Source organism: Bos javanicus, chromosome 27 (assembly GCF_032452875.1).
Source record: "Bos javanicus breed banteng chromosome 27, ARS-OSU_banteng_1.0, whole genome shotgun sequence".
NCBI lineage: Eukaryota > Metazoa > Chordata > Mammalia > Artiodactyla > Bovidae > Bos > Bos javanicus.
Genome location: NC_083894.1, coordinates 10,958 through 36,298, shown reverse-complemented (window position 1 = coordinate 36,298; position 25,341 = coordinate 10,958). Strand labels below are relative to the sequence as shown.

Genomic DNA, 25,341 nt, shown 5'->3' with positions numbered 1-25,341 from the left:
TTCAAAATCCACTTCAGGTCCCTCCCTGGTCACTAAGTAACCAATGTGAGAGCAAAGTCCTAACTTTAAAAGTGAAAGGTCTTGAAAACGCGTTTTCTAGAATTCTATACGTATTAAACTCTGCCACCTAATCTCCTGTTGCCAAAGAGTAGTGTGAATAGCTTATGCAAACCTGTGCAAATATTTCTGTTTTGAGTTCTCACACAGAATTACTCACACCAAGCTACTAAACAAGTACACCTGCTGTACCACATGTTGGAGGGGTTCTCTCTGAGACGGTCTCACGGGGGAGGGGTGGGCCGGGTGGGTGCTGTCTGTCTGTGCACAGAGGAGAGGCGAGGCTCACAGGAAGAGGCCTGAGTCCCCAGCACTCTCTGTTTTCACAGTGACCGCTAGGGAGTTTCTCATAAATCAGGACACCCGCAGACATGACCGCCAGAGACATCACGATTCCATATGGTTACACAGCTCGGGCCTGAGGATCTGAGGGTGAGCAAACACCACTCGACTTGTCTGACCGCCGGTATCACTGTCACACATCCCTTCAAGGAGCGGAACCTCAGAAAACTCGAGAAGATGGCCAGGCAAGCTGCCTCAGCAGAGCCCACACAGCATGCTCCCATCTCTCCGAGAGAACAGGCTCCACAGGTGTCACCAGACTCGCCTGAGTGAATCAGAAGCAAATTTCAGCATCATCAGGAACACATTCGACAGGCAGTTGCGGGGGGCGGGGGGCGGGGATGAACCGGGAGACTCGGGTTGACATATATACAGCACTGATACTACACATAAAGTCAACGAGTGAGGACCTAGTGTACAGCACAGGGAAGTCTGCTCAGTGCTCTGTGGTGAAGCAAATGGGCAGGAAATCTAAAAGAGAGACAGACACGTAAATAGATAGATAGATAGATAGTTGACTGATTCACTTTGCTGTACAGCAGAAATTGACACAGCAGTGTAAAGCAACTATACGCCAATAAATGAATGAATGGATGAATGAATTTTTAAAAAAGGAACACAGTGGGCCCCCTAGAACTTGTGGAAATGAGGAGTCCACACCCAGGGTGCGGCACAGCATCAGGGCTGCCCTCATGTTGGTCCACTGCCAACGGACCGCCTGGACCAGGCCTCTTCTACCCCAGAGACCTCGACGCGGAGGCAGGGAGGCAGCCAGTTGTGGTCTGTCCAGTGCTCTGCTCTTACTCACGCAGCCATCCCAAGGCTGAGATCCCCGGGAGAACAAGAAACCCACATTCCACCTCAGGACAACAGACACAGCTGCAGTCACTCACTTCGCGGATGTCCCGCTCAAGTTTTCTGTTCATGTTCTCGGACTTGAGGAGGTCCTTCCTGGCCGTGTCCAGGTCCTCCTCCAGATGTTTCACGTGGGCAGAGAGGGCTGCCAGGCGCTCCTCCATCTGGCTCTGCTCCCGCAACTGCCTCTCTATGATTTCCTGGAGCTCCATCTTCTTAACCATGTCTTCCTTGTGGCTTAGAGAGCCGTCGGAGGGTCTCTAAGGGGGAAAGGAAGCCTTACACAGCCTGGTTTTGGGAGGGAGGGAACACAGTACTTCCGGGCAATCTGTGAGGTCAAAACTGCCTTCTGCGCTCTGGGAGCTCACAGGACCCTCGTGGCCACTCAGACCTACATGGTGCATCGGTGAGAGGTCCCAACAGCCCCGCACAGACTGGATGGTAAGACGAGAACCAGACAGAGAGCGAGACCAAGGACTTGCCTTTCCATTGGCGCTTGGCATGTTTTCTTGCTCATGATGTACATCAAGCACCCTGTCCGTTAGTATCTTTTCCTGGTTATTCTCCTCTGAAAGAATCATCTGCTAAAACCAAAAAAATTGAATCAGAGTAAAGAAATAAGTAAAGACAGCAAAACTCCACCTGGAAAACTCAACTCTAAACTGAAAACACAACATAAAAAGAAAATACATGGTGATGCTATCCATCCCAAATACCACCAGGTGATTAGAGTCAGAATTTGTCTTCTACTGGACAAAGGGGTACTTAAGAGATCCTGCAACTCTGAGCCACAAGTCTAGTTTACTAGTCATTAAAATAACCCTGGTGGGCGGGTCCTCAATCAGAAAGATAAATAACATCTGATGCCCACCACTACAGCCTTCATTCTTTTTTAAAATGAAAGGATTCAAATGACAAACCCTTCACGGAAATTACACAAAGACTGATCAAACTTACCTCTTTATGTGTGGCACCTAATTCTTCTTCTAACAAACTACACCTTTCGAGTGCTACTCGTAATCACGCTCTCAACTCAAATCAAAGGGGCCGAGTCACTGTGTGTTGATGTGTGTATATACGTTAGTACACTTCTTAGTGTACACTCACCCTAATACATGGATACTGTCACAGAATAACTTGAATGTCTCTCATTGATCTTAACGTCAAGAGAATCTGCTTGTTAACAGCTTTAAATTCTAAGTTTGAGAGAACAAAATGTTCTCCTAAATTAATTATTACCCAGTTTTTAACTGCAAATTGATATACAGAATATAATAAATCTTGAGACATTCATGCCAACTAATACTTTTTAACTGGGGGCTTCCCAGGTGGCTCAGTGGTAAAGAATCCGCCTGCCAATGCACGAGGGCAGGTTCGATTCCTGGGTCAGGAAGATTCCCTGGAGTAGAAGATGGCCACCCACTCCAGTATTCATGACTGGGAAGCCCCATGAAGAGAGGAGCATGGTGGGCTACAGTCCACAGGGTTGCAAAGATTCGGACACGACTGAGCATGTATGCAGGCAACGCTTTTTAACCATATAAAACTCTGAATTCTTACAGAAAAAAAAAGTATATACAAGAATTCAAGACGCTCAAAAGTCAACTAGTTACATAAATATGTGCATCATCCGCCTAACAAGGCAGCAAGTGTACAAATCCAGGACGGCCGGATGGCTGGTACCTTCTCGTCCAGGGCCTTGTGGTGTTCAAAGAGCCATTTCAGCGCCCTGAGCACCTCCACCTCACTCCTCATGCCGGCTGGGGACTGCGCCTGCCGCTTGCCTGTTGTCATCCCGACGGGTGGAATATGTCGCGAAACCAGGCACTCCAGGTGCTCCAGCAGCAGCTGCAGGGCAGGGCCAAAGGAACACCTTCAACCTCATGCTCGAACTCTGGGCCGATAACTCCTCTCAGCCTCACGCTATAGCCGGAAACATGCTAAGGCACGTTGGAATCCTGCCAGTTCAGTCGAAAGTCAGAGTGGACTTCCCCAGGGGTCCAGTAGTTAAGACTCCACACTTCTTCAAGGATCATGGGTTTTAACCCCTGGTCAGAGAACTAAGATCCCACACAAAGTGTAGCGTGGACAAAAATGTAAGTTAAGAGAACTCCCCCCTCATATGTACTAAAATTACATTAGCTCTCATCAGAAATTTGAAGCAAGGTATGAGAACCCAGAACTGATCCACCCTGGTCTGTTCAGTGGGAAGATGTGGAAAATGACTTGAAAATCAGACAATGTTTAAAGACAGCACACGGAGGCCAGCGGTGACCCCCGCGGGGCAAATGTCAACACATGAGAATCCCCCTACTGACCCTGGTGTTGTTTCTTTCAGCTTTCAGCTGAGCGATTTCCTCTTTGGCTTTACAAAGCTGCTCCCTGTAGGTATATCCTTCGGGAGTTGGAAATTCCTAGAAAACAGTTAAATGAGAAACTAAATGCAAACATAAATTAAAAAGAGAGCGAGACTGTGAAGACTGACCCTGTCAAGTCTCTCCAGGCTCCACACAAAGGATCTCCATGCCCCTCCAGAGAAGAGGGGTCCACTGACCCCAAGACCACACAGACCACCACAACTCAGAGTGGCCTTCAGCCTCCACCTCGACCTGGCAGGCACGTGGCAGGAGAGAACCTGGAATCCAAGCCTGCCTTCTCAAGACCCAGGGACATTTGAGAAACTTTCCAAAACGTAAACCTAACAACAAAGTGGATAAAGAGATTCTTAAACGACACACAGACCTGGAGCCACTGGGGAAAGTGAAGAAAAAAAAGAAGGTCTACAAGGCCACGAGGCTTTGGAGTGTTCCTCTGGGAAAAAGGCGGATGGCACCTCAAAGCCATCTGTTAGCCTGACTCCACAGAAGCCACCCAGTCATTCAATCAACCGGTTAAAATGTTAAATTTATGTTATATGTCCTTTACCACAATTTGCGTGCATGCAGGGCCATCCACGTGGTGAACTTGCTCAAACTGAACCCCACGGAGTCTTTCGTTCTTCTATTTTTCTTTGCAGAAATTAAAAAAATCCTGGGCTACGTATCCCCTACTACATACTGAGTGTTCAGCACCCAGAACAGTGCCCAGCACTTGTAAGAGGCATGCAGTAGACATGTGTAGCTATGAGGGTGTATGTCATACACGTAAGCAGTAGGTACCTGTCATTAAAATACTGGACACACTGGTCTGTGCTTTGTAACATGGGAGACATTAATGGGCTTAGCTGTTCTGCTTCAAGGACTGACTCTCTAGCTCGATCCTCATGCCCCAGAGATTCCTCCAGCCCGTATATCCTTTCTTTGCAAGAAGGGAGACATTAAGGGCCTTACCCTTTCTGCTTCAAGGACTGACTCTATAGCTCAGTCCATGTGCCCCAGTGACTTCTCCAGCCAGTGTTTCCCTTCTTGTGGGGCCCCCGCCCATCCTCCATGCAGCAACTGCACAACCTCTTACAAGGTAAACCTGCTGGGGTCGATCCTGCCCACTAAGGCCAGAATGCCCTGGCCGGCAGGGCCCACAGCCATGCTAACAAAATGAAACACAACCCCAATGCTTCGCCGGGTGAGGGCCAATCTGACGGGCCCAGCCCCCGGCTGCTCTCACCTCAGGCCGCTCTGCTTCCAGGACGTGGGCCGAGGCCAAGTCCTTCCTAGTCTTCGCCTTTGCCTTGGGGTTGCAGCGCTGGAATAACGCCCAAAGGCGGGCCCTTCTGCGACCCATCCTCGCGGATAGGGGCAGCCCCCGACTCGGGGGCAACCGCTGTTTCACGGTAGGATACCTCGGCTACCGAGCTATCACCACCAATCTCACACTACGACCACCACTCTCACACACACTGCTCTCACACACCACTCTCACACACACCGTTCTCACACTATGACCACTGCTCTCACACTATGACCACCAAATGGCATGAAGGCTCCGCCTCCAGCACATCTCCCAGGAGCCCAGAACTGGAACCCACTCGGTCACAAGGGGCTCCGTGGCAACAGGGGGGCTGGGCTCAGGTCCACTGTCAAGGGTGCAGAGAGGGGGGAGGGGCTGCCAAAAAGTCAACAATTGAGTGCGCAGTGCAGGAGAAGGCAGGCTGTGCCCACAGCTCAGGCCCCCTGTCAAACACGACCCTGCAAGGTACTGGGTCACAGTCGAACCAACCAGTATAAACTCCTTCAGAAACCACCACCCCTGGGAATGAGCACGTCTTCTAAGTGGGCTTCTGCCCCCTCTACCCCCCAAACAAGCCTCCAGTGAGGCTACTGAAAGGGCAGCCCTGAACTCAAGGGCGTCCCCAGAACCCACTCAGCTGAGAAGGACTCACCACGCTAGCTGCCCCTCACTCTCACCCTGAGCTCAGTCCTCCCTGTCAGACTCCCTCACTCGAGCTCAGCAAGGGCTTGACCAACCTCACTCCAGGCACTTAAAATGAACCCACAGTGGGTACAGGGGTTCATTCAACCTGCTGTGAACTCGCCCTCTTTACTTCGACCCTCGGCTGCCAGACGACTCTGCCCCGTGGGGACTGCATGGTGGAGGTTCAGGGGTGTCCCTGCCTCGAGCCGCGACAGCCAGCACCTCCCAGACCTCGCCTGAGTCTCCCACCCCTCTCCTGGCTCCACTCCCACCCTCGCGGTTCTCCACTCGCCAGGGCACAGGCCACTTGCTCCTGGCTCAGCCCGGCCCTCTGCTGTCATTTGAGGACCTCGGTCCCCAGGGTGCTTTGGGTCCTATATCCACCCATCTCAGCAATTACACACTCTGGGAGAGACAGGGTACAGTTTGGGGTCCTGCCCGCAGTTCACCCTGAACACGTTCTCTTTTTTTAGCTTTATCTACTGGAGTTCTCTGAGATGTGTTCTTAAAACATCAACTGTTGCTTTCAAAAAGACTGTAAGGTCACTGTGCTCAACTTTACAAATAAAATCTTCATTTTCCACCTTAAAGTGAAACTGGAGGGAAGACTAAAAGCAGTCATTTTTTCAAACTGAAAAAGAAAACCCACATGTGACCATGTCACAGAATACAGGTCACGTAACCCCTCCCTCCTCAGCCTTGGCCTCCACCACCAGCAGCCCGGCAATGCAAGGCCTGCCCTGGGCCGCCAGGGGCAAGGGCAGAGGGGAGACCGGCTCCTCTGTCTCCAGGCCGCGTGGGCTGCCTGCTCCACCTCCTTCCCAAGTTCACGTGGCACTGAAACAGCCCAGGCAAGCTGGGGACTCTGACCAGAAACACAACCATGGGTACCAAGCAAGGACCCCTGGTTCTTGTTTTCCCTGGTATCAAATAAACTTGATCAAGACAATGATTGTGACTGTTACATGTGGCTTCAGATGACAGAAGACCCCCCCCCCCCAGGGTGTCTCCACTTCCAGTGACAGACGCAAGCATCTTGTAGGTCAGCCTACCAAGAGCTAGAAAAGCTAAATAAGGTTTAAAAGAGGTCCTTAGGCAGCCACAATCCAAGATTTCAAACAAAAGCGAAGCTCAGTGAGGGAGCTGGAGACTGAGAGGGCCGCTCGTTCCCTCGGGGCATCTGAGCAAAGCTGACTCTGTGAAGAAAAGGAAGGGAAAAAGTCAAGCAGAGGGGGCTGGCTAACACAGCTCTGGAGGGTTCCTTGGGCTGTGGAGACAAAAAGTCAAGCGCAGGCCTGACGAGTCAGTCCGGATATCAGAAAACGTACCCAACACTCTGCCCAAACCGGCTGAGCGCTGACTATCAGTCACCTCCTGGTGCTCAGGAGAGACGGTGGGCTTCAGGACCTGCCGAGAACGCGGGGCCCTGGGAGGCACCCCAGGCTTCCAGACACTGGAGACGCTGGAAAGCTCCTCCCTGGGGTCGGGGGGGAAGGTGGGTGAAGGCTGCTGAGACTGAGCTTAAAAGGACCCCCAAGCCTCAAGTCCCTCAGGCCCTGAGTGAACAGACAGCTCTGTCCCCACTGGAGGTCTGCGTCAGAGGAAACTCTGGAGAATGCAGCATCACTCAGAACCTCTAGGGTTTTCCAAACATAATGTCCAACATGCAACCAAACAAGCAAAAGAGGGTGTAACAACAAACAGGACCAAGAGAAAAAGAACTGAACCAGATCCAGAGGTATGAGATATATATCAGCGTATCAGAGGTATGCTAGAGGTATCAGATGCAAATGTCACCTGTTCAAAAATATACTTGACAAAAGGAAAAATTTCTGAGAATCAAAACCAATCTAGAACTTTACAATAACAGTGACTGAATTTAAGAACTCAGTCTCTGGGCTTAACATCAGATTGGACGTAGCTGAAGAGACGATCAGTGAACTGAAGGACGGATCGGTTACAATATATATATAAGAGGGAAAAGGGATAGAATGTATTGAAGGAATCTGTTGTTAAACTATGTTGTTAAAAACTATAAATGGGGACCCTCGTGGTGGAGAAAAGACAGAAAGGGGAATAAGAAATGCCTCCAGGGGTTGAAACTAAAGAGCCTCTTAGTGAAAGTGAAAGTGAAAGGGGAGAGTGAAAAAGCTGGCATAAAACTCAACATTCAAAAAATGAAGATCATAGCATCCAGCCCCATCACTTCATGGCAAATAAATGGGGAAACAGTGGAAACAGTGACACACTTTATTTTCTTGGGCTCCGAAATTACTGCAGATAGTGAAATTAAAAGATGCTTGCTCCTCGGAAGGAAACCTATGACAAATCTAGACAGCATATTAAAAAGCAGAGACATTACTCTGCCAAACAAAGGTTCATCTAGTCAAAGCTATGGTTTTTCCAGTAGTCATGTATAGATGTGAGAGTTGGCCCATGAAGAAGGCTGAATGCCAAAGAATCAATGCTTCTGAACTGGGGAGTCAGAGAAGACTCTTGAAAGCCCCATGGACTACTAGGAGATCCAATCAGTCAGTCAACCCTAATGCAAATCAGTCCTGAATATTCACTGGAAAGACTGATGCTGAAGCTCCAATACTTTGGCCACCTGATGCAAAGAGCTGACTCATTGGAAAAGAACCTGATGATGGGGAAGACTGAAGGCAGGAGGAGAAGGGGACGACAGAGGATGAGCTGGTTGGATGGCATCACCGACTCGATGGACATGAGCTTGAGCAAGCTCCAGGAGTTGGTGATGGACAGGGAAGCCTGGCGTGCTGCAGCCCATGGGGTTGCAACGGGTCAGACACGGAGCGACTGAACTGACTGACAGGGACAGTGGTAAGAGTTGGTTCAAGAATCAGACCATTGAGTCAAAAATGAAAACCACACATTGGTTTCAGCAGCTCTGTGGGTGCCTAAGGCAAGAAGCAAATGTTCAAGCACTCAGAGGAAAAAGGGTGTGGCTTTTAACGGCACAACAACACTGAGAGCTGACTTTCCAAGAACAAGGAAGTCAGAAGATAATGGACTGGCATCTGTAAAATGCTGAAAAACAAATAACCACCAACCTGGAATTCTACATCCAACAAAAACTCTCTTCGAAAGTGAAAGCAAAATAGAGACTTGGAGGGCAAATGGAAATGAGACAACTCATCACCCACACACATGAACTAAAAAAAATATTAAGGCAGTGCTTTGGGAAAAAGAAAAGTAGTCTCTGATGGAAATATAAAAAACAAGTAAAGACCAACAATGAGGTAACTGTGAGGGTAAATACTAACTCTACAAAACAATGATGTTAATGCCAAAAAATATATCTAACCGTTTAAAGTGTGACAGTGACAAGGAGGAAACAGTCGTGTCAGGGAGGCAGTAAGAGTACTAAGTTAGACTTGAATGTAAAACACACGCTGTGTCTGCAAATGTACACCCAACAACCTGACAGAGGAGCACAGAACTAGAGAAACACTTCATACTTCTAAAAGAAGGCAAGAGCAAAGAACACAGACTAGGTGGGACAAACAGAAATCACACAGCAACATGGTGTCTACACACTGAAATATCAACATTATAAACAGAGCCAATACTCAAACTGATTCCAGTGAAAACTATACACTATTCAGAGGTACATGTTAAGATGGAAGGTCTTTTAGACAGGTGAAGGTAAAAGATACCCAAGCTAACACGGACAGAAAACTGACGTGGCAACATCACTGTCAAATAGTGTCTAAAGAAAGAAGCATTACTAGCAATAAAAAAGAACATCTCATACTGATACAAGTTCAGTCTAGCAAGAAGATGAGGATTCTAAACTTGAATGTACCTAATAACATAACCTCAAAATATCAATACATAAAAACTGACAGAAATAGAAAAGGAGTAACAGCCGAGTTCATAATCCCAGTGGGAGACGTTAAAGACACATCTCTCCTGGAACTGGGCTCCCTGGTACGTAGTCACCTGCAACCATGAAGTACCTGAAATGTGGCTGGCTCTACAATGAGATGCGCTGCAAGCCTGAAACACATGCTGGATTTTAAAGACTTAGCATGAAAAAAAGAACGTGAACTATTGCATTAGGTTTTATCATGTTGATTACACACTGAAATGACAATATTTGGGGTGTGTTAAAATAAAATATATTACAGGTAATTTCACCTACTTCTGCTTTTACTCAATGTGGCTACTGGAATCTGAATTACATGAGTGACAAACCTGATGTAACTGATACACACGGAACACTGCATTCCCACTGATACATATTATTTTCAAGAGCCCAACGAACATATAACAAAAAGAACATGTACTGGGCTATTAGGAAAGCTCGAATTATTTCAAAAGACTGAAATAATGCAGAGTATACTTAGGGACTGCAATGGGCTGACAGTTTATGGGCCCTCAAACTTCACCCCGCACGTGGTGATGATCCTAGGAGGCAGGCACTCTGGGAGGGGTCAGGCCAGGAAGGAATGGGCTCCCGTGCTGCGAGGACAGGGAGAAGCAGCAGGCAGTCTAGGAACCAGGAAACATGACTCACCAGACGTGGCACCTGCTGATGATCTTGGGACTCCCCAGCCTCCAGGACTACAAGAAACAACTTTCTGTTGTTTATCAGCTAGTCTACGGGATTTACAACAGTAGCCGAAAAAGACAGGGCTCTTTGATAGTGAAAAAGACAGGGCTCTTTGATAGTGAAGGACAGGGAAGCCTGGCGTGCTGCAGTTCATGGGTCACAAGGAGTCCGACACGACTTAACGAATGACCACCACCACCACCAGTTGATCTGAGTTAAGACTAAAACGGAACTCATGGCTTAGGCTATTTAGTCTGTTTCACACAGGCCAAAATGACTCGTATATTTTAAAGTATTTATCCAAAAGTGCCCCTTGATAGCATTTTACAGCCTGTACATAATAGGATGAATACTTTTAAAATAAATTTAATAGTCTATACTTCTAAAATATAATATTTCAAAATATTTTCCTATAAGAGACTTTGAATATTTTTTCAGTAACTCTCCCTCTTTCCCTCTATGACAGGCACTGAACAATGTTGAGGAAAAATCAGTTTGGTGCTAGGAAGTCACAGGCAGGATACTTACCAACTTTAAAGATTAGTAGCAGAAAAAAAAAAAAAAGATTAGTAGTATATACTATATATTCATAGAGAATTACTTGCTGTCATTAATGTTGGAAGAGCAACACATTCCCATTTCCTTATGGTCCTTTCATAAACAATGCTTCTCTAGTTTGTCTTTTAAACACATAAACAGTGTTTCTCTAGTTCTGTGCTCCTCTGTCAGGTCCTTCTGTTATTGTCTGGTGAAGGGGAAACACTGTTATCAGAAAATGAAACTAAAATTATAAGTTAGATATGATGTTATTGTTCTATTTTTGTATGTTTCTGAATCAAGATTAGATAAACAACAGATGGGCTGCCTTCTGTGGCTGAAAATAGAAATAATGGGTTGTTTGTTTTCTACACAAATAATTTTTGTTTTAATTCTACAAATGGCTCTAAGGTGAACTTGACGGTCTTGGCTAAGCTGCTTCTATTACGGTAACACATTTCTATTATTGAAACACAGATTCTAGTATCAATATTCCTTGGGACATAGATAATTGGATTAGATGGATGAAAGAGAAAAAAATGAAGGGGGAAACTTTAGGAAAGGAAACATGTTCTTTTGAAAATCAATGTTTAAACGACAAAATGATGATTCTAATACAGAATATAAGAACAATTCTTTTTTAAACCTCAGGAATTATGTACTTGCCACAACAGAATAATGAAATTTTTCTTTGTGTATGGCATTCTAGTACGAGGCTTAACTTTATTTTCTCATTGAATCTTCACAACCACCTATGAGGTAGATATTACTGTATTTAACATATTATTCCCTATATTTCCATGAGGCAACTGAGACTCAAAGTGTTACAGATGGGACTGTAAACCCCATGTTCTTAATAAATATGTTACATGTGAATGGCTTTCTAGAAATATCAACAAACTTTGAAATGTGTAACTCTTTCATAAAATGCTTTGAGCGTCTTAGAAGCCCCTAAATAAATAGGAAGATGTGGGAAAACAGAAATGAATATTCTCTGTAAAAACAAAAAATAATGCCTGAAGAGACATATAAAATACAAAATAATTATGTGTAATAATAAAATGATAAAGCAGGAGTCAGAGGAACACTAATGGGAGAGTGATCCAAGTTATTATTTGTATTAGAATACTGTAAGTCAAGAGTACATATCATAATTTCTGGGGTAAGCAATAAAAGAATGCACAACTAACTAGGTAATCAGAGAGAGAAATACAATAATACAAAAGAAGTCAAGACAGGAGAGAGAACAAGAAAAACAGTTTGGAAAAACTGAAATCGAATAATAAGATGGCAGATATTAACCCAAGTACATCACCAATTGCATTATATATAAATGAACTATCGACTACATAAGAGAGTAAGATTGCTGGACTAGGTACAAAAAAAATTTGCTGATAGGAATGTAAAATGAGGCAACCACTATGGAGAACAGTCTGGTGACTATTCAAGCAGTTAAACATAAAACTGCCACGTGATCCAGAATTCCACTCCTAGGAATATACCCCAAATAATTTTAAATCATGTCTAAGCAAAAATAATCCTGCTTATTTAACTTCTATGCAGAGTACATCATGTGAAATGCCAGACTGGACAAAACACAAGCCGGAATCAAGATTGCTGGGAGAACTATCAATAACCTCAGATGTGCAGGTGACACGACCCTTACGGCAGAAAGCAAAGAAGGACCAAAGAGCCTCTGCATGAAAAGTGAAAGAGGAGAGTGAAAAAGTGGGCTTACAACTCAACATTCAGAAAACTAAGATCACAGCATCCAGTCCCATCACTTCATGGCAAATAGACAGGAAAACAATGGAAACAGTGACAGACTATTTTGGGGGCCTCCAAAATCACTGCAGATGCTGACTGCATCCATGATATTAAAAGACACTTGCTCCTTGGAAGAAAAGTTATGGTCATCTTAGACGGCCTATTAAAAAGCAGAGACATTACTTACCAACAAAGGTCCGTCTCATCAAAGCTGTAGTTTTTCCAGTAGTCATGTATGGATGTGAGAATTGAACTATAAAGAAAGCTGAGTGCCAAAGAATTGAGGCTTTTGAACTGTGGTGTTGAAGAAGACTCTTGAGAGTCCCTTCGACGGCAAGGAGATCAAACCACTCTATCATAAAGGAAATCAGTCCTGAATATTCATTGGAAGGACTGATGCTGAAGCTGAAACTCCAATACTGTGGCCAACTGATGGGAAAAACTGATTCACTGGGAAAGACCTTGATGCTGGGAAAGATTGAAGACGGGACGAGAAGGGGATGACAGAGGATGAGATGGTTGGATGGCATCACCGACTAAATGGACAGAAGTTTGAGCAACCTCTGGCAGTTGGTGATGGACAGGGAGGCCTGGCATGCTACAGTCCATGGGGTCGTAGAGAGTTGGACACGGCTGAGCAACTGACCTGAACTGAAGCAAAAATGTGCATATGAATGTTCATAACAGAGCAGTGTTATTCATAATGACCATAAAGAGCAAAATAAAGCAAAAGCAAGCAAAGGAAAGGAAATAACAAAGAAGAGAAGTCAATGACACTGAAATCAGAAAACCAGTTTTTTTAAAAAATCACACAACCCAAGAGCTGGTTCTTTGAAAACTTTAGTACAATTGATAAGGTTCTAGTACAAATGATTTAAGACAGAGAAACACAACTTTACCAATATCAAGAATGAAAAAGAGGGTATCACTAGAGACCGTACTGACATTAAAAATATAATAAGGAAGGACTTCCCTAGTGGCCCAGTGGTTAAGAATCTGTCTGCCAATGCAGGGGACATGGGTTCAATCCCTGGTCCAGGAAATTCCCTCATACTTCAGAGTGACATGCCCATGTGTCACAACTACTGAAGCCCACACACTCTGCAGCCCAGGCTCTGCAACAAGAGAAGCCACCACAATGAAAAGCCTAAAACAAAGAGTAGCCCCCACACTCTGCAACTAGGGAAAGACTGCACACAGCAATGAAAACCCAGCACAACCAAAACTAACTTTCACTTTCCAATAAAAATGTTAAAAATACCTAAGTAATATTACAAACAACTCTATGCATATAAACCAGACAATTTAGATGAAGTAGACCAATTCCTCAGACTGCCAAAACTCACCCAAGATGAAACTGATAATATGAACAGTCCTGTAACGATTCAACAAATTGAATTTGTAGTTTAAAATCTCCTGAACAAAGATGTTCAGGCCTGATGCTTTCATTGGTAAAATCTAACAATTTTAAAGGGATACCAATTCTACACAATCTCTTCCAGAAAACAGCAGAGAACTAATCCAAACCAATTCTATGAAGTCCGGATTACTTAATATTCAGTTCAGTTTAGTTGCTCAGTCGTGTCCAACTCTTTGAGACCCCGTGGATTGCAGCAAGCCAGGTATCCCTGTCCATCAGCAACTCCCAGAGTTTACTCAAACTCATGTCTATTGAGTTGCTGATGCCATCCAACTGTCTCATCCTCTGTGGTCCCCATCTCCTCCTGCCCCCCAATCCCTCCCAGCATCAGAGTCTTTTCAAATGAGTCAACTCTTCGCATGAGGTGGCCAAAGTATTGGAGTTACAGCTTTAGCATCATTCCTTCCAAAGAACACCCAGGACTGATCTCCTTTAGAATGGACTGGTTGCATCTCCTTGCAGTCCAAGGGACTCTCAAGAGTCTTCTCCAACAGCACAGTTCAAAAGCATCAATTCTTTGGCGCTCCAAAAATCAAGACACTGTGGTATTGGTGGTGAAATAGGCACAAAGATCAACAAGACAGAATAGACAACCCAAATATAAATCTATACAAGGACAGATAACTGATTTTTAAGGAAGAAGCAAAAGCAGTTCAATGGTGGAAGGATAGATAGCCTTCCCAACAAATGGTGCTTAAGCTATTGGATATTCACAGGCAAAAAAATGAAACTCACTTGATACAAATTAACTCAAAATTGATCATAGATTTAAATGTGAGACACATAAAGCTATAAAACTTCAGAGAATTTGCAGACCCACTGAAGAATTCTTAGAAACGACACCAAAAATGCAGTCCCTAAAAGGAAAAAAACTTGGTAAACTGGACTTTGTTAAAATTTAAGACTTCTAGTCTCCTAGACTTTGTTAAAAGGCTGAAAAAGTAAGCTACAGACTAGAATAAACTATTTACAAACTATATTTCCAACAAAGGATTTGTATCTAGAATCTATAAAGAACTCTCAAAGCTCAAAAGTAAAAAGCAATTCAACTGAAAATGAACAATAGACATGAACAGACATTTTATCAAAGAAGATACATGAATGGCACATGAAGATGTTCAATATTATTAGTCATAAGGGAAATGCAAATTGAAATCATGTAAGATATCACATCATCTGAGAAAAGCTGAATAAAAAACAGTGAAAATACCAAACGGTGGTAAGAATGCTGAGAACATACGTCTCTCATACACTGCTGGTAGAATGTAAAATGGTAGAACTTCTATGGAAAATAGCTGAGTAGTTTCTTAAAAATTCAAATACATGCTTATCCTGCAACCCAGCAATCACACTCCTGGGCATTTATTTACATGAAAGGAAAATTTACGTCTGCACAGAAACCTGTACATGAATGTTCAGAGCGGCTTTACTTGCAATAGCAAAAAGCTGGAAACAACTCAGTATCCTTCAGTGGACGATTAAACAAACTGCAGAACATCTCTGTAACGGAATACTTCTCAGCAATTAAAAACAGTCACTACTGGTACATGAAGCAACTTGGATGGGTCTCAAGGTATTATGCTAAACGAAAAAAGTCAATCTCAAAAGATTATACACTGTATGAATCTATTTATATAACATTCTTGACAAAATTATAGGGACAGAGAACAAATTAGTGGTTGCCTGGGAACAGGAAAGAGTGGTAGGGAGAAAGGAAGCACAAGAAAGATGTGGTGATAAAAACAGTTCTGTATCATTTTGGGGTTTTGTTTTCTTTTTGCCACACTGGGGGTCTTGTGGGATCTCAGTTCCCCAACCAGGGATCTGAACTCGTGCCCCCTGCAGTGGAAGCACAGAATCCTAACCACTGGATTGCCAGGGAATTTCCACAGTATCTTAACCAAAGTGATGGCTCCATGAACTTATACATGTGATACAAATGCAAAGACAATAAAAATACATGGACATGTGCATATACAGACACAAAAATGAGTACATGTAAAAACGGGTGAAATATGATAACGGGCTAAAGAGTATACCTATGATAACTTTCCTTTTTTTTTTTTTTTAGATCACCTGTGCCTTTAAAACTTTTTATTTATTTATTTGGCTGTGCTGGGTCTTCACTGCTGAGTGCAGGCTTTCTCTAGCTGCAGTGAGTGGGGGCTACTCTCTAGTTGCAGTGTGCGGGCTTCTCATTGCAGCAGCTTCTCTTGTTGCAGAACACAGACTCTAGGGAATAGAGGCTTCAGTAGTTGTGGTACCTGGGCTCAGCTGTCCCAAAGCATGTGGGATCTTCCTGGATCAGGGATCAAACTGGTGCCCCCAGTATCAAACTGGCAGGAGGATTCTTAACCACTTGACCACTAGGGAAGTCCAAGGTCCCAGTTTCGATACTAATGGCTACATAAGATAGCAAGGCACAGTTCCCCAGCCCCCCGCCCCCAGTGAAACTAGCTACAGTATATAGAATTTCTACACTCCTTTAATTTCCTGAGCTGCTGCTGTTGCTAAGTTGCTTCAGTCGTGTCCAACCCTGTGCGACCCCATAGATGGCAGCTCACCAGACTCCCCTGTCCCTGGGATTCTCCAGGCAAGAACACTGGAGTGGGTTGCCATTTCCTTCTCCAATGCATGAAAGTGAAAAGTGAAAGTGAAGTCGCTCAGTCGTGTCTGACTCTTGGCCAGCCCATGGCCTGCAGCCTACCAGGCTCCTTCCATCCATGGGATTTTCCAGGCAAGAGTACTGGAGTGTGTTGCCATTGCCTTCTCCCTGTGAGTCTATAACTATTTTCAAGTTTAGGGATTCCCTGGTGGTCCAGTGGTTAAGAATCCACCTTGTAATGCAAGGGACACCAGTTCAATCCCTGGTCTGGGAAGATCCCACATGCCACATGGCAACTGAGCCAGTGGGCCACAACTTGTGAGCCCGAGCTCTGGAGCCTGCAAGTTGCAACTATTAAGCCCACGCTCCATGACTACTGAAGCCTATGCACTTTCGAGCCTGTGCCCTGAAACAAGAGAAGCCCCTGCAACGGAGAAGCTCTTAAACCACAACTAGAGAAAGACTGTGCACAGCAACAAAGACCCAGTGCCACCAAAAAAAAAAAAAAAAATTTCAAAGCTTAAAAATGCATTATATTCACATGCTGATGTATGTATAGACATCATACATACAAGCATATGTATGCCTTAAGTAAGTCTCAAACTTGCTTAGTCCTCAACTATACAATACCAACTAATCTGATATTGATATGTTACCATGTTAGTAAAACCTGCATTTGTGAGCCCCATCATGAATTATAAAACTGACTTGAATCACCATTTTGTGCTGTTTGCACTGAGTATAAGGCTTTAAGTGTATGCTTCTGTCACTCACTAGCTCTAAGTATCTTGTGCTGTGGCTCAGCTAGCATTGATGGACACTCACTACAGGCTGGGCAGTGCTGTAAGTGCTTCACACACCTAACTTAATCTTCTCAACAATCCCATAAGGCAGGTACTATCATTAGTCATACCATTTGATAATAAATGTGAAGAAAAGAAGACACAGAAAGCTAAGTAGCTCGCCGAAGATCACAGAGCTACAAAGACAGTCCCAAGAGTTCAACCTTGGCATTCTTGTCCAGAGCCCTTGAGCTTATTAACCAGTTTGTTCTCTGTAACCTCTCTAAATTTCAGCTTTTCCTCTATAAAATGGTGTTAATATATACAGAAGTATTAAGGAGATCAAACCAGTCCAGTCAATCCTAAAGGGAATCAACCCTGAATATTCACTGCAAGGACTGATGCTGAAGCTCCAATACTTTGGCCACCTGATGTGAAGAGCCGACTCACTAGAAAAGACCCTGATGCTGGGAAAGACTGAGGGCAGGAGGACAAGGAGATGACAGAGGATGAGATGACTGGATGGCATCACAGACTCAATGGAGATGAGTTTGAGCAAATTCCGGGAGATGGTGAAGATGGGAAGCCTGGCATGCTGCAGTCCATGGGGTTGCAAAGAGTAGGACACAACTTAGCGACCGAACAACAACAACATATACAAATAAGAATATATAAAATAGGATACAGCTCCTAGTAAATGACAGCTTAAAAACAGATTAGGAAAGAGTTACAAATTAATAAAGCTGCAGAAGGCCTATTTGATGGGCACCAGGAACCCTGCTCAATTCCCTGTGCGCAATCAACTACCAAGTGAAAAAGTCAATTGTCAACTGGAATGGTGTTTTTAAGAAGCAAAATAAAACATGCATTAAAATCTAAATCCCAATTCTGGGTGAAAGAAACCAGACATAAAAAAGTACATTCATATAAAACTCTAGAAAATGAACACACTAATCCACAGTGACAGAAAGCAGATCAGTGGCTGTTTCTGCAGGGAGTCAACTCAGAGGGGTGGACTACAATGGGCACAGGGAAGCTTTTGCAGCGTAGTAGTGTCAGTTGCCTGGAGAATCCCAGGGACGGGGAAGCCTGGTGGGCTGCCGTCGATGGGGTCGCACAGAGTCGGACATGACTCAAGCGACCTAGCAGCAGCAGCAGCAGTGTTAGTCGCTCAGTAGTGTTGGACTCTGTGCGACCCCACGGACTGTGGCCCACCAGGCTCTCTGTCCATGGGATTCTCCACGCAAAAATACTGGAGTGGATTGCCATTCCCTTCTCCAGAGGATCTTCCCAATCCAGGAATCGAACCTGGGTCTCCTGCATTGCAGGCAGATTCTTTAGTGTCTGAGCCACAGGGAAGATCCCTAGGAAGCTTTTGAGGTGATGGAAATGTATGATATCTTGATAGTGATGATGGTTTCACAGATATATACTTCTGTCAAAACTCAAGCTGAACACTGTTCAATGGGTACAGTTAACTGTATACAAATCATACCTCAATACAATTATGTCAAAACAAAAAACATTAATATTTTTCAAATAAGCAAACTGCCCTGATTAGAACTCTTCACAATTTTTAACTTCATCAAAGTAAAAATTAAATGTTAGCCAGCATACTGCCAAGTTGAGAATATATATAAGGAACACAGACTATCAAAGCTCTATAAAGGAGGAGAAAAGACTCTTCAGCTGATAAAGTTTTTAGAAGATTCTTACTGAGTACTCCCTAAGCAGCAGCACTTCTATTCACTAAATTAAGACCAGGGTATATGAAGTTTACAAACTCAAAAATAACTTTCTAATATTAAATTTCTGGTTCCTTCAACAAAGGTGCAAGACACGGAACCTTCTATTTTTTGTTCAAATTCAAATCAACCAAGCCTTTGTGCTCCTATTCTCTTTCTTCTTTGAAATTTCCATTCCTGTTACCATAGGAACCTGCTAGCTGACAAGCCTTCAAGCATAGCAACAGCCCAAGCTTAGCAAGGAGTGTGAAAGGGGAACAGAGTCAAAGGCCAAAATTTGACTCGTGAGATTCAGAATTCCAATCTCTGTCACTCTACAAAGGGTCTGAGAACCACAGAAACTGTATCCTACTGGGTTTGGGAATATTATGACTAAATTTACTAAATGTGAAATCAAATGTGGAATGGCCTTGAAAATTCAAAAATGGTATTCATTCTATTTTAGATCCAAATTAGAGTAAGAAATTCTTTTAAACAATTTTTTAGAATAATTTTAAGTGACGTAAAATAAGACCTTTGAAAACGTTTTTGTCAGAATAAAATTCTAAAGAGAAAAGGTCTAAAACTTTAAGAATTACTTTATATAGAATATATAAAAAGTTCTGTTTGTAAAATACCTTTAGTCCCATAGATTTGCTTTTCTTTTACAAATTTATTTTGTTAATGTCTTATGACAGCATATTAAATACCTTCCAATATTAGTTCAGTGAGCTAGTTTGCAGAAATATGACTTTATCACAGGAGTATATTTATCTTAAGTCAAAGGGGAGCTCCTGGAGCAGCCCATAAAATCTGACTTTTCTTCAGGAAGTACTTTTAACATTTCAAGTATCATGAATGGTTGTGAATTATAGTCTGACTCAAAAGATAAAACTTTACAAACCAAATTCATCACAATTAATACTTTACAATAAGCATTTAAGGCATTCTTTTAAAGTGATCTAAAATGCAAGATAATCAATTAAAATTTTAAAAGCTTATTTTTTCTTCAAGTCAGAAATCACTAAATGCAATTAATTCTCCACTACTTGTGTATTTTCCACACTTTTCGATTCAGAAGTTTCCTAATTCCTGGCTGCTTTCCCTATCACACAATAGGCTCTTCAATCCACTTCACCAGGCTGTTGTTTGCTTAGGGAAAGCCACCGTAATAATACTAACCCAAATAGAAGATAATAAGTCAGTCTGCTGGATAATGCACGTATCCTAAAAATATAAGCCATGAGTTTAAAGAATAAATACAATCAAAGAAATTTCATTTCCTCAAATGCCTATCCACAAAATGTTAATCACGGGTACAAAGAAGTATTAAATTATAGTATCCTCTTAAAAACAAAACAACAGAAAACTCTGTCTTTCAAGGTCAATTCAAACATCATCTGCAACTGATCCTTTCCACACATGATCCTTTTCTTTCTCTTTGAATCCTCTCAGCACTATATGCCTATTTATGGCATTTACCAAGTTCTTCCTTAAGTTTCAGTCATTCAGATAAAAACATATTTAATAAAAGTTACTAAGTCTTAGACACTGCAACTGGGAGCTAGACAAAAAAGGACAGCTGGGATTTTTAAAAATAAAGTTTCTGCACTAATTTTACTATTTTAAAAATACAATGTGTTTCTTACAAAAAAAAAAAAAAACCAGAAAACACAAACATTAAATGAAAAACACAGAAAACACAATAAACTGTGCTAATTCAAGAACAATCACTGTTGGTCTTGACAAAAATCTTTCCAGATCACTTACACTACATGAACATGAATACACTTCCTTTCTTCAACAAAAACAGGATGATACCATATATAGTATTTTACTATCTCTTCCTATTTTTTTCCTATTAATTAATGTATCAGATTTGGCTTCCCTGGTGGCTGAGTAGTAAAGAATCCACCTGCCAAGCAGGAGACTCTGGTTCAATCCCTGGCTCAGGGAGATTCCCTGGAGGAGGAAATGGCAAAGCCACTCCAGTATTCTTGCCTGGGAAATCCCACTGACAGAGAAGCCTGGAGGGATCCATCAAGTATAACCATTAGAATTTGACAGGCAAAGATGGAGATGAGATGATTATTTAGGCAGAAAGAGAATGAGAGGTCTAGAGATAAGAAAGCGGGTTTGTTTTAGTCCTTTACTTTACTATACTACTTACAAGTGTAAACACATACTGTTGAAAGCTTCAAGTCACTTTGACCTTTCCCTGCTCCAAAAAAAAAAAAAAAAAAAAAGGGCCAAGTAAAACACTGGTGTTCACAGAAAAGTGGTATCTCTGGTACTGCTGTCAGGACTACCATTACTAACCCCAACAAACTCACAGCTACTTACAATTCCAGGAGATCATGTGCTTGGGTACAGCTCTACAACCTCTACACGACTACCACCACCTCTTCTGGAATTCACAGTTTATGAAGTTCATTAACTCACTCAAACATTTATTTAGCAGTTACCTATGACTGGTTCCAAATAGGAAAAGGAGTTCGTCAAGGCTGTTTATTGTCACCCGGTTTACTTAACTTCTATGCAGAGTACATCATGAGAAACGCTGGCCTGGAAGACACACAAGCTGGAATCAAGATTGCCGGGAGAAATATCAATAACCTCAGATATGCAGATGACACCACCCTTATGGCAGAAAGTGAAGAGGAACTAAAAAGCCTCTTGATGAGAGTGAAAGAGGAGAGTGAAAAAGTTGGCTTAAAGCTCAACATTCAGAAAACGAAGATCATGGCATCCGGTCCCAACACTTCATGGGAAATAGATGGGGAAACAGTGTCAGACTTTATTTTTCTGGGCTCCAAAATCACTGCAGATGATGACTGCAGCCATGAAATTAAAAGACACTTACTCCTTGGAAGGAAAGTTATGACCAACCTAGATAGCATATTCAAAAGCAGAGACATTACTTTACCAACAAAGGTTCGTCCAGTCAAGGCTATGGTTTTTCCTGTGGTCATGTATGGATGTGAGAGTTGGACTGTGAAGAAAGCTGAGCGCTGAAGAATTGATGCTTTTGAACTGTGGTGTTGGAGAAGATTCTTCAGAGTCCCTTGGACTACAAGGAGATCCAACCAGTCCATTCTAAAGGAGATCAGCCCTGGGATTTCATTTTTTTTTTTTTTTTTTAGCACAGAAAGAGTTTTTTTTTTTTTTAATTCCAAAAATCATTTACTTTGTTGCAAGTATAGGAGTCGATGCACATTTTGCCATTTAAGAGGAAAGAATGTGTGGATATCTGAGGGAACATATTTGTGGCTTGTTTCCATGATATCTCAGAACTCCCTACCCTGCCTGCCTAAAGATCAGCCCTGGGATTTCTTTGGAAGGAATGATGCTAAAGCTGAAACTCCAGTACTTTGGCCACCTCATGCGAAGAGTTGACTCATTGGAAAAGACTGATGCTGGGAGGGATTGGGGGCAGGAGGAGAAGGGGATGACAGAGGATGAGATGGCTGGATGGCATCACTGATTCGATGGACATGAGTCTGAGTGAACTCTGGGAGTTGGTGATGGACAGGGAGGCCTGGTGTGCTGTGATTCATGGGGTCGCAAAGAGTCGCACGCGACTGAGTGACTGATCTGACCTCATCTGATCTGATGTGTTAGGTACTATGTTACCTGCTGGCCCTACAAAGATGAATAAGGACCTCAATAGCAAGTTCTGCTTTCAAAAGCAAGTGTCCTGCAGTAGGACCTGAACTAAAAAATGAGGACAAGTTCGTACCCAATACAATGGCTATTATTCCAAAACAAAAACCCAGAAAATAACTAGTGTTGGTGAGGATACAGAGATACTGGAACCCCTGTGCATCGCTAGCAAAAATGTAGAATGGAGCAGCTGCTATACAAAACAGTTCGGAGGGTCCTCAAAAAATTAAACAGAATTATCATGCTATCCTAAAATTTCACTTCTGAGAATAACCAAAAAAAATTTAAAGCAATGTCTGGAACAAATATTTATACATCTGTATTCACAGCAGCTATATTCATAATAGCCAAAAAGTGGAAGGAACTCAAGTGTCTGATGCATGAATGATTAAACTAAACGTTGGGCATAAATATGCAACAAAATATTATTCAGTCTTAAAAAGGAAGGAAATTCTGACACTTGTTACGACATGCATGAATCTTGAAGACATTGTACAAAGTGAAATAAGCCAATCACAAAAGGACAAATATTTTATGATTTCACTTAAATGAGGTACTGGAGTAGTCAAATTCAGAGAGAAAGAAAAAAAGTAGAATGGTGGTTGCCAAAGGTTGAGGGGAGGGGAGAACAGGGAATTAGTGTTTAATAGGTAGTGTTTCAGTTTCAGAAGCTGAAAAAGTAAAGGATAGTGGTAATGACATACCAAGGTGACTGTACTTAATGCCACTGAACTGCACACTTAAAAATGACTGGAATGGGGGAATTCCTTGGTGGTTTCATGGTTAGGACTCTGAACTGTCACTGCTGGGGACTGGGTTGAATCCCTGGTTGAGGAATTAGGATCCCACAAACTGCATGGCATGCCAAAAAACAAACAAGAAAAGATTCAAATGGTAAGTTTTATGTTATATATATTTTGTGTACATGCATGCTAAGTCACTTCAGTCATGTCGAACTCTTTGCAACACTATGGATTGTAGCCTGTCACACTCCACTGTCCATTGGATTCTCCAGGCAAGAATACTGGATTGGGAAGCCATGCCCTCCCTCGAGGGGATCTCCCCAACCCTAGGCTCGAACCCACATCTCCTGCATTGGCAGGCAGTTTCTTTACCACTAGTGCAACATGTATATTTTGCCACAATTTAAAAAAAATTCTGAGGAATACTATCTATAAGTGCTACTATGAAATAGCCAGGATATATTGTTAAGTAAAAAAAAAAAAAACAAGGTAGAGAAAACAAACAGTATGACACTATACCAAAAGAGCGTGGAAGAATATATAGCTATACACAGATATTATATAGACATTTTCTACAATTACTATAACTTTTAATGGAAGGATAAACAAAAAGCTTTAAAAAAAAAACAACTACCCCCAAGGGAAGGAAAGAATAAGGTTAGGATTCAGCTGGTAAAGAATCCAGCTGCAGACTCCGATTCAATTCCTGGGTCGGGAAGATCCCTTGGAGAAAGGATAGGCTATCCACTCCAGTATTCATGGCCTTCCCTGGTGGCTCAGATGGTAAATAATTTGCCTGAAATTCGGGAGACCTGAGTTCAATCCCTGGGTTGGGAAGATCCCCTGAAGGAGGGCATGACTACCCACTCCAGTATTCTTGCCTGCAGAATCCCCATGGACACAGGAGCCTAACAGGCTACAGTCCATTGGGTCTCAAAGAGTCAGACACAAATGAGGGACTAAGCACAAACACAGTCCAGAAACTAGACTCCTCTCAATGTACCTTGTCATACATATCAAGTTGTTAAACATGATTATAAAATAAATTTAAACAAAAAAATATTTTTAAGTCGTTCCTCAAAATCAAAATGAAAAACAAACCTACACTGTGTATTGAGTTAAACCAAACAGAGGAGTGCTTAACTCTAAAACACAGCAATCTGACTGCACATCCTTGGTGAAATGCATCCTAAGGACATAAGAAATACAAAGAAACCTTACAGTGCTTTCAGTAATGATACTGATATTATTCTGAAATTATGTAATGTCTGTATACCATAAGGTTTCGGTATGAGAAGAAACAAAAATTCTAAAATTTTAAATAAAAACTCTCCAATAATATTTCATTACAAGTTATCAGTATAAACTCATGCTGAACTTTCTTTTTTTAAAAAAGTATTTCCTAGCTCCATCTTTGAAGAGACCTATCAATTACTAACCTAGTATCAATAAGCATAGCACCCAGAGAGCAGTCTGTAAAAATCCGTGAAAATTCCTTCCAACTAAAAGGACCAGCGCTCACAAAAGAAACTGATAATTCAACTTCTGAGGCAGAATTTTACGAAATGAGGTTGGATCATACCAGAAAGCAAGGAAGCAGTCAGACGCCACTAGGATAGTATCAAAAACACTTAGGAGCTATCTTGAAGAGGTGCTCACTGCCAAAAGCAGAACAGACTGAGCCACAACAAAATAATAACTGCAAATGGACTGAAACACATAAAATATGATAAAAATCCATGACTTCATAATGATACTTGAAAGGAGAATGATGATATTTGAAAGGAGAAAGATCTCATTAGTCACTTTTGAAAGATTCTTATGAATCAATTTATTATCCTAAAAACTAACAAAGGAGAACAGTTGCATATTTACTGTCTTTTTTATATAAACTGAACACAAGAGTAACTCAACAGTCCA

The 25,341-nt window shown here is 42.6% G+C and overlaps 1 protein-coding gene and 1 long non-coding RNA gene across 2 annotated transcripts in view; one reads left to right on the top strand and one right to left on the bottom strand.

Moving 5' to 3' along the window:
- Positions 1-5,175, bottom strand: part of LOC133239771 (liprin-alpha-1-like) — a 29,402-nt gene extending 24,227 nt beyond the window's left edge. The window contains 5 exon segments of the mRNA XM_061404033.1: positions 1,293-1,514; positions 1,737-1,838; positions 2,938-3,102; positions 3,573-3,668; positions 4,858-5,175. Of these exon segments, the coding sequence (XP_061260017.1) occupies positions 1,293-1,514; positions 1,737-1,838; positions 2,938-3,102; positions 3,573-3,668; positions 4,858-4,974 (702 nt within the window). The 5' untranslated portion in view covers positions 4,975-5,175.
- Positions 5,176-5,295: 120 nt separating this feature from the next.
- Positions 5,296-23,909, top strand: LOC133239772 (uncharacterized). Its single transcript, XR_009733954.1, has 2 exons — positions 5,296-5,385; positions 6,078-23,909. It is a non-coding gene; the product is annotated as an uncharacterized LOC133239772 (long non-coding RNA).
- Positions 23,910-25,341: the final 1,432 nt, after the last annotated feature.